Below are 10,159 nucleotides of genomic sequence, written 5' to 3' on the forward strand. Positions count from 1 at the left end.
AACACCTTTGTTCTCTTGTGTTTAATTAGAAGCCAAAAAACAAACAACGGAAAAACGTCTCGAGGAGTTGGGGGGAGGACGCAAACAAATCAAAATCAGGTGGACTTCTTTTTATTCTTACTTTCTCGATAGGGTTTGCACTGACTTTTTACACCTGAGCGGAAGATAAAAAACATTTTAAAAAGTCAAACCGATAACAAATGAGTTGCATCTAAAGTGAAGAAAAATAATAACCCGATTACTGTAAAGCAAGAGAAAAATTCAAAATAGTTTCCAAGTGTCCTCGGGTATCGAAAACTAATCCGGAGCGCAAAACCTTATTTCGCGTTTCAACAGAAAGCGAGAAATGCCACAGGTGCAGCCTTCCCAAAGGTGGAAACCACGCCCACGATGCGCTATTGAGACAAGTTTATTTAAACGTTTGACAGGAAACATCACAAATTATTTAAGACTAATTGTTCACTGACAAAATCATCAGGGTACATGAGCACAGTGTACAAAGCTCTTTTTCTCCCCCCAATTATGTATTGCATCTCTGCAGGCGTTAAAAACTGTTTATTTTTTCAGCCTGGTTACTTAAGACAAGAAAACACAAATCAAAGATTAAGAAAGAAAAACAAAACAAAAAACACACACACTCTCTCTCTTACACTCCTACACAGGTGGAAAACAGCTGTTTTACATTTCTCATGTATTCCAAACCATGCAAATGTTCACAGAGGTGAAGGGCATCTATCACCTTTTATGGAATAAAAGCACTTTTAATGGAAGTGATGACAACAATTAGCAAATTAATTACTTGTGCTTATAAAAGCATGTTTTATAAATCTTCATCAAATCAAGTCCAAATCCTGAGAAATTTGCGTCATAAGGCAGAGGGGGTATATATTCAATGGAAAAACCTCAGATCGACACTCTTGGCCTCTGCAGCTGAGATCAACCACTATTTAATTAGAGGCGCTCTCCTTTGTCAAAATAGTACACATACGCATTCAAAATCACCAAAGCAAATTTGAGTGCCTTTATCAATATTGGCATTTTGGTTAGTTTATTCTAAAGCACATTTTAGAAATATATATATAGATATAGTTGCTTGAAGTGTTAGTGAGTTTGTGTCCTCTCATTTGTTCTCATTGAAATGAAGATAAAAATAAAACCTGTATTATACAATTGTGCTGGTATGAGTTTTTGGTATTGCAGCCCAATTATGAACAGCTGAACTATTTCTGGGCCAATACCTGATTAATAATAATATACAATTTACATACTGTGTGAAGCCTGCACTCAGAAGGGTAGTGTTCATACCTAAAAGGACCATCATTTTTGGAGTACTGTATTGAATTTGAGAGAATACTGCAGGAAAGAAATGGTATCTGTGAATACAAGGGCTAATGGTCAAACAATTAACAATGCTGCTAAATGGAAGTGAGAGGCTCAAGGCAAAAAAACAAGGATGCAAGTCATTTTTTTAGGACTTAAAGAATAACAGGAGAGGCAAGTCAGCGAAGGTCACTCTCCTCATCCTGTATGGTTTTCTTGATACGGAGAAGCATGGTGGTGAGCCACTGGTCCAACCGAGAAATGGTGTCAAATTCCTTCACCTGAGAAAGTAAGTATTAACACTTTTAATCCAGTTGCTATTAAACAATACTAAAATGAAGTATTTTTTTTCCAACTGCATAAATGTACCTATTGAGGCTTCAACAGTTTGGATTAAGAAAGCAATCTTTCAGATACAGACATCTGAAAAGTTTTCACAGCGTTTCACTTGTTCCACAATTCATCTAGTTTCAGCCCTACTGCAAATGGATTCAATTCATTTTTCACCTCCAATTCTATACAAAACAGCCCATAATAACAAAGAGGGGGAGGGGGGGGGGGGGGGGGGGGGGGAAGAGAAGCTAAGTAGAGCTACTACTCCTCAGAAAAGAACAAAACAGCCCATCTGGAATTTGTCAAAATCCACTGAAGGATTCTCAGATCTCAAGAAATTAAGCAAAGAATGTGAATACTTATGAACATGTTCTATTTTTGTTTTGCTTTTATTTTTAATGCATTTAAAAGAATTTTAATGAAACTTTTTCCCCACTTTGTCATTTTGGGAGATTTGTGTGTAGAATTGAGGTAAAAATTAATTTAATACATTTTGAAAAAAAATAAAAAGGCTTAAAAAAGGTAAGCTCTGTAAATATATTTCAGATGTCTGTACAAGAAAGAAGAAACTGACACAGCAACTATTTACTGTCAGAGGACTGTTCTAATAACACTTGATTTGATCACTATGTAGTGATATTGTAAGGTACTGATGCAAATCGATATTTCAGTCATGGGACACATACAGAAAAATCTGACCTACTATTCTCATTTCCATCGCTATAATATTACTGCTGGACTCCAGTAGATTTTTTGGGGGAAATGGCTTCAATGAATGCACAAACCACTCATTATGCAATCCAATTTCAACAATTTGGATCACAAAATCATGAACAGAAAAGCCTACACAATCTGTTGTCCACCATCTCAAGGTGGCATGTCTTTCAACCTGGAAACGGAAGCTACAGTCTGCAAACTCTTTCACTGAACTGGTGTCAAGGTAGAATTACAAAAAACAAGAAATAAAAGACAGAAGTAAATTCTACATTTTTGCTACTTCCTCTATTCTGCTAAAAAAAGCAACTGTTTACTCACTGCATCAGTATAGGCATCCACATTCTGCTCTTCCCAGGCATCTAGAAGTTTCTAATTTAGGAAAAAGGAAAAACAAACAAACAGACCAAAAAAAAAAAAAAAAAAGAATCAACCCACTTGAAAACACTTTTCAAGCACAGACACAGCTTACTTTACTTGCTCAACCCAGATGACTAAAAACAAGATTAAACTGAATTTAACCAAATAGGTTTCAATTAAATTTCAAGGTTATGGTCCAGTTATGTTTTCAACATTAGCATGTATATTAAACCCAGGTCAATCGCATGTGATTAACATGAGTTTAATAGAGAGAAAGAGAACAGGAAAACAAAAACAAGCACAATAGTGGAAATAGATGGAAAACAGTCTCTTATGTTAAATGGCACTCCAAGTCTTCATGATTACTGGATGTGTCTGGATGAGCGATTTAGTCCCAAAATTACATCAAAGCCTACCTTCAACAGCTTGCACTCTCTCGAGTCTGAAAAGGCGGGAAACATTTCTTCATACTTCTGCACAGCAAGCTGGGAAAAGGCAGGGAGATTATTAAAATCAAAGGCTTGCATTACAGTGTCTGCATATTATCAGCAGATAAGAGCTGTATGTAATGGCTTACTTTTGCATTAAGATGGTCTACGCAAAAGTGACAAAGCGCAGCTTTGAAAAAGTGATCCTTGGCACTGTATTTCAAGGCCGTACTGTCCATTGCATGGGTTCCAACCTAAAAATAAACAAATAAATCAAAAAGCACAATTTATCTTTACTCTCCAACTGAAGCTCCCGGAGGGATAAAACCTTGAAATAAAAGCTGCTGGGTGGCATTAACTCACCTGTTCGTAGATCTCAATAGCTTTTTGGTACTGCTCCAGCTGAGCTGCATAGGTTGCTACTTTCAGAAGGCACTTGTTTGCTGAACTTTAAAAGGAAAAATCCAGCAATATGTCAGACCACACATTAACTGAAATCGAGGGTCCTAAATTTAAAAGTAACGCTACAGCTGTAAAACAAGACATAATATTAATGTATCAGAAATTTTAGATAGCACCTCATGTGCTCATTTGCAGTTCCATACTTTAATTCTTTGACTCCATTAGAATAGCTTTACATGATTCATAGTTCATTCTTAATTATCTTATACTGGGCACTAGTCCTTTTTTTAAATCGTCTACAATGAGCAGTTTTAGACCAACTTCCTTTTGATGGATTGCCACTCCTGAACAGACAGTTTGACGAACGGGTGGGTGGATGGAGCTGTGTGTCAAATATGACCAGATTAAAAATGCTCTTGTTGTTTGCTCTTGTTGACGTCACACAGAGCCAAATATTAGAAAAAAACTAAAGTCTGAAACAGAGTATTTAGAGCAGTCTGATGCATGAGCTACTTGCTATATGAAAGTAATAGCGAATTTTAGTACAGATGCACATGAGCAGCCAGCATAGTGTCTTTACACATTTACATTCTTTACTTCCCCAAAGGCAAAAGATAACCGTGCTTATTTAAAATAGTTACCTGGTGGATTCTTCACCTCTGTAGTAATCTGCTGCCTGTTCATAATGAGCAATGGCCTGGAAAAGAAATTAGACAAACATATACATGAATTGTAAACAGAGCTTATTATACTGCTGTTTGACAATTAATAAAAAGTAAACATAATAAGGATTTAAATAAAAAGCAAGAAGAAACAGTTTTTGACCCAACCTTGTCAACGTCCACAAGCTCCGTTTCATATATTTCAGCAATGCTGATATGGTGTTTGGCTGCAATGGTGAAACGCCCCTAAAATATGATTTATTTTTTTTTTTTTTGGAAAAAGTAAAAAAAAAAAAAAAAAAGACAGTGAGAGAAAGCGAGAAATATGAGCTACCCTTTATGTTTTGCATCTGATTTCCTTAAAGATGCTCTTTAGAAATTAAACTGAAAAGAAACTCACCATATCCGTGTAAATCTCAATAGCTCGGTTTAGGCAGTTAATTGCCTCTGTTGAGAAATATATTCAAACAATTATTTTCAGAAAAAGTTTACAATTATTCAGTAAACCAATGTTAGCAAAAAAAAAACCCCAAAAATACATACTACATAATAAAATACAACAAAATTCAACAAATTAGAAGCTATATAAAGGTTCAAGGTGAGTAAATATAGAAGCACCCCACTGTAAAATGAAATTTTTTATTTGGACTCTTCTCCAGTGTATTTGTTCACATTCCCAATTAATAACTATAATATACAGGTTCATTACAAGGCCGATATACTTTAGTTTGTGGCCTTTACTAGGATCAATCAGGATGCCCTTAGTGGTCTTTGTTGAGTACCACAGAAAACATTTAGGGTTTTTTTTTTTGTCAGATCCTTATCCATCACCCAATACTATCAGGAAGTTGTCTGATTCTGCCAAAATTCATTCTACCCAATGACAACAATCCCACACAGGAACAAGATGGGCTATGAAATGTGTACTATGATGCAGGACCGAAACGATTCATCGGGTAATTCGAATAACTTGATTGAAAAAAAGAAAAAAAAAATCCTTAGTACAAATTCAACAATTTCAACGCCTCATTTAATGTACAGCTCTATTCGTCACCATGTAAACGTGAACACGAGTGTCTCACCCACATTTGCGACTAAAAACAGACCTGCAATACAAATGTATTTAGGGGCAGAGTGAATATGAAATTGAACACTAAACCTACGCAGTCCCCAGTTTTATGAAAAAAAGACTGACAACACAACAGCAGCACTGATGCTAGCACAGTTTAACGTGGAGCCGGACTCTGTTCACACACTGCGGAAAAAAAAAAAAGAGGCAGCATCATTACAGAGATGATGAGCGCTCAGGTGGAGTCAAAGAAAATGTGTTTCTAGTATCCAAAACAGAAGCACTGTTCCAGTAATCGACATTAAAACCTTTACTGGAAAATGCCTGGAAAGAGTCCTTAATGAGAGCACCTGATTAATAAACTGTGACATGAAGAAAAGCAAACTTTGTAGCTGCTCCATCCACTGCCGTTTGTTTTACATGGTGAAAAATCTGCAGTAACAGGGAGAGTCTAAACAGGGGAATGGGGTGTACTAGACCATATTTATTTCATGGCTTTTGTAACATTTTTCAGACTTAAAGTGAAATAATATACAATACTGTGTTAATGAAACTGCATTAATAGTTAAAAATAAACTTTTTTCATTAAACTCTTAGCCACTGCCCTGTGGGTTGTTAGATAGGACACTGAATTATTATTATTAATATTGATTAATGTCTGCACTTTCATAACGCCTTGTTTTCAGCAGTACAAAACTTTGCATCAAAGCACAAGGAAAACTTTAGAATGCAGATATTTAAGTCTCATTAAAAAGGCTTACAGACAAACTCACTACACTACTCACAACTATGAAGTATCGTACGTCAAGTTTTAATGCCACATGATGGCACTCTTTTAATATCTCTAAATCATAACAGATAAAATGAAATAATGAGATTACAATTAACTTTAAAAAAACAAAAAAAAAACAAGAAAATTTGTTTACTCCAATTCTTTTCCGCTTTTCTTTTATTGATGCAGAGCTTATGTGCAGCTGTCATGTGATAAATAAACAGCAGCTAGATGGGTGCTCATTAAATACTTAAATCAAATTAGGATTTATCAAAATTATCATTCTCCTGACATGATTACTAACTTATCTGCAGCCAGTCCTGCAGGTTTGTCAGGTGAAGCAGCTTAAGCTCAATGAGTAATATCATAATAATCAGACACCTCAGTTTATAAAAAGACACGTGGAGCAGAAGGAAAGAAACCTCAACAGCACTGAAGTACTCAAAGAGTACCTGAAACAGGGTCAACGCATGCTCTCATTAATCAGGAATTTGACTGTTTATAGCATTTGTATGAAGTTAAAGATTTAATAAAGTAAATAAAAGATTTAATAACATTTTTAAACCACTTTCACTTTTATTGCTGAAAGCTTTTATATGAAAAGATGTAAAACTTACAAGTGTACTTAATCGATATTATATACCCCAAAGTGATGTAACGTTTACCTTGTGGATCTGCTTTTTTGAAGGCATTTCCAGCATCTATGAAGTTGGTTGCTGCATCATGTTTGCTCTGCATCTGCAGGTGAAGGTGAGCAGCTTGGGAGAATGCATTTCCTGCAGCTATTAAGAAGATAAATTGTTGCATTTTAAAATCACTGAAAAAAAGAAAGAGGCATTCAATACATTTGTTGTGTTGAAATGCGACAATCATCTTACCACACCAATTCTTGGCCATTTTGTACATGTTAGCTGCCCTCACCAACATGTCACAGGCTTCTTCCAGCTTTGAGGAGCCACTGTGTGACAAAACATGTTTTTTCTCTTAATAAGACACCCATCCATTGCAGATTATCACAGGATGATATGAACACTTTACTCAGTAAAATCCCTTTGGAAAGATGTATAATAAGCAGATTTTTTTTCTGTTTAGTATACTTACATGCAAAATTTTAGCACCATAATAAGAACATTTTAAAAGCAATGGGATAAAACTTTATTAATTTTATTATTATTTTTTCCATTTTTTTCCTCATTACTTCACATGTGCAGAAGACTGCCTTCTGAAATTTTCAGGGCTGACAAACATATTTAAGCTCCGTTTCAAAACAGCGACCAAATCAATTTTGAAATCCACTCTCACACCCAAGTCTCACAATCTAAAGCCAAAATCTAATTTTTGCCCATAAGGATCATGGGATATGTTATAATTTAAATAGTACAATTGCACCAACTGAATGCCTATGACATAGAAGAAGAGGAGCAAGGATTGGCATGCGAAATATTTGATCTACCTTTTTTTTTCTTTTTTTTTTTATAAGTCACTGGTCGAAACAAGTTATAGCGGTCCTTTTCCCAGCCGGCACTCACTGATTTTTCATTCAGTGTGCAATCCTTTAAACTTTAAGTTACTATTTAATAGTGAGTAAAGGTTTGTAAAACCGTATACAAGTACAAATATAAAAGTGTTGACTTTGCTTGTGATTTCAGTCCCATTATCCACACACAACTATCTTGACAATTAAATTTTCGCCACAAACCTCTCGCGGATTGTACAGCCTCATACATAACACGTAGCCTTTAACCTTGCACGTGAGCTCCTGCTACAATAATTAAAAAAAAAAAATCCAACCTGAAAAATTAACCTGCATTTAGGTTGTTATATGCAAAGCCGGTTGTCCAGGTTAGTGAGAGCTAGTCTTACAGGAACATTCGCTACATCACAAGTGCGCTTTCTTCTTTTGCTGTAAACAAATGTGAATGACACGTGATTTGGACAGAGTGACCTTCCGAAAATTGCCCAACAGACGGCGCTATAGGGGAAGCGCTGCCTTTACAATTAAGTGAAATTATCTTGAATTGTTAAACAATTCAGCTTTGGATTCAACTGAAGCTATTTCTAGCATGAAAGCTGCCTTAAAGCAGAGTCTAAAATAAGCAACTACCGACTATTTCGAGCTATCTTTCACACTAAACGCTTTCCAGATATACGACGAGCCGAGATAAGCTAGATATGCTAAACGACAGCCTTGAAAATAACCGCTTAACACTAACAACTTATAAAAGCAACCGACAATTATTTAAAATCGTTTTGTCCTGGCTTTTAACCCTTGTGGTCAGCTTCCAACCTTCCGCATAGCTGTCTCCTCTAGCCGAACGTTAACGTTAGCTAGCTGACAGACTCACCCAAACAACGCTCCAAAAAATGACTGAGACGATTTCATTTTCTTTTCAGCCTCGGCCATCAAAGCATTTGCTTCCTTTTCTTTTCCGCTGTTATCCATTTTCAGGCAATCGGTCTGTTTCTGAGAGAGAACGAATAAATGTAAAAGTCAACAAACTCGCTAACCACTGCTAGTGGCTGCAGGCTTGCCTTGTCACATCACCAGCCGCAAAGTAACCGTCACCTCTGTCACGTGACACCGGAGAACCGACGCACTACTGTTTCTGCTGCTGGTGCATTCAAGTACTCTTTTGCTATCCAGTATACTAGTCATATCTGGTAACCGTTAAAAGTTAAAACAAAAAAGTTACATTTTAATCTTCGTATGGTTTTAGTGTAGTTATTGACTTTGTTTCAGTGAACTGAGCTGTCCTTTTTCTAACTTTGCTAATAAGTCATTCTAATTTTGTATTTAAACTTTTACGTGTCTTTGTGATTCGAGTCTATTTTTGTAGGGAGTTGTAGTTTTTGTGTCCGATATGGAACTCTTTGTACTTGATGTGTTTCTTTTTACAGTCATTATTGCTTCTGGTTTTTGTTTGTTTGTTTGTTTGTTTTTACCAATAGTGGTTCTGGAATATCTGTTTATTGTCTGGTATGAGCTGGTATGAAAATCTAGAACTGGGTTATCCCATAGTCTATCCAGCTAACCAGCTAACAACTACTTCTAGTATTTCTAATCACCAGTAATGTAAAGGAGAACACATCACAGCTGTACAGAGACTGCTGTAAAGTTAAGTGGTGTCATAACAGTAAATTTCTATTCATAAAACACAACCCTTAAAATGTATTAAATAGCCTCCTTCATTTTCTCTTTTGACTATAACTCAAACACAGTATGAATACAAAATATGCATATGTAATCACAAATAGTTACATCCACAAGCTATAATATCCAGCACAATGGTTCTTGGTTTTTGATCAGCCTAAGAATAAATCGATGGATGGATAGTCAGTTCATTAGAACTGCATGTAACGTTACATGTTAATGGGTATTAACACAGTAAAGTGTTAAAGTGATATCACGTGGTACTTCTCATAGTTTGCATATACCACTGATTTCTTAAATATGTTTTTAAAAATTTTAACAAAGAACAATCAAACAGTTCAACATACACAAAGCAACACCACCCTCTTCCCCCCACAAACACACATCCACACCCACACACCTGACAGTTTTACTACACAGCAAGACAATCAAGGCTTATTTAGAAAAATAAACAAATACATGAATAAAAAGAAACATAATTATAATGGTGTTAATGAGTAATTAAGTAAAACAAGGAAAAATAAAAACAGTTAACTGTTCCCCACAAATTCAAGTGCACTGCATGCATGTCTTTTCAGTGTAATCAGTCAGCAACTGCCATCAAGTTGTAACAGAGTTGAGGTTATTTTCCAAGTCTAGGGGCATACAATCTGAAAAGAAGTGACCACACACTCAGGAATAACTCTTCATTTCCTTTTATTTTCCTTCATTATTTTAAATTCAGGGAATTTAAAATAGAAAGTAGCTCGTCCACAGAAGGACTGGTAGCTCCCCTTACGATAAGGGTTCAGATCGCGCGAACAGGTGTGAAATGTGTGTGTTTAGTTAGTTTGTTGTTTGCTTGTTTTAATCAATTTTAAATCATTCTTTTTATTTGTTTTTGTTTCTAATGTCTCTGTAAAGCACTTTGAATCACCTTGTTGTTGAATTGTGCTATACAAATAAATT

At 35.7% G+C, this 10,159-nt stretch overlaps 1 protein-coding gene across 2 annotated transcripts; it reads right to left on the reverse strand.

Annotated features, from left to right (window-relative positions):
* Positions 1 to 393: 393 nt before the first annotated feature.
* Positions 394 to 8,647, reverse strand: napab (N-ethylmaleimide-sensitive factor attachment protein, alpha b). Of its 2 annotated transcripts, XM_082502507.1 has the most exons (11): positions 8,406 to 8,644; positions 6,939 to 7,018; positions 6,726 to 6,842; positions 4,620 to 4,666; positions 4,388 to 4,465; positions 4,199 to 4,254; positions 3,519 to 3,603; positions 3,305 to 3,409; positions 3,144 to 3,212; positions 2,689 to 2,739; positions 394 to 1,601 (listed from the first exon to the last, which is right to left on the reverse strand). In XM_082502507.1, exons 1-11 carry the CDS (start codon positions 8,501 to 8,503, stop codon positions 1,500 to 1,502), a joined length of 888 nt encoding a protein of 295 aa, XP_082358633.1. In that variant the 5' UTR covers positions 8,504 to 8,644; the 3' UTR covers positions 394 to 1,499. The 2 variants fall into 2 exon arrangements, with proteins under 2 accessions (XP_082358633.1, XP_082358632.1); XM_082502506.1 differs by having other exon boundaries at positions 6,726 to 7,018; positions 8,406 to 8,647.
* Positions 8,648 to 10,159: the final 1,512 nt, after the last annotated feature.

This window comes from Aulonocara stuartgranti (assembly GCF_965226115.1).
Source record: "Aulonocara stuartgranti genome assembly, chromosome: 14".
NCBI lineage: Eukaryota > Metazoa > Chordata > Actinopteri > Cichliformes > Cichlidae > Aulonocara > Aulonocara stuartgranti.

What these genes read in the sequence shown, in the direction of transcription:
- napab (XM_082502506.1), bottom strand. Translation starts at nt 8,503, where the DNA reads ATGGATAACAGCGGAAAAGAAAAGGAAGCAAATGCTTTGATGGCCGAG. An exon ending in TTGAGATTTACACGGATATG is followed by an intron (nt 4,466 to 4,619) that starts GTGAGTTTCTTT and finishes ATCATATTTTAG; the next exon opens with GGGCGTTTCACCATTGCAGC. An exon ending in TAGACCATCTTAATGCAAAA is followed by an intron (nt 3,213 to 3,304) that starts GTAAGCCATTAC and finishes GCCTTTTCCCAG; the next exon opens with CTTGCTGTGCAGAAGTATGA.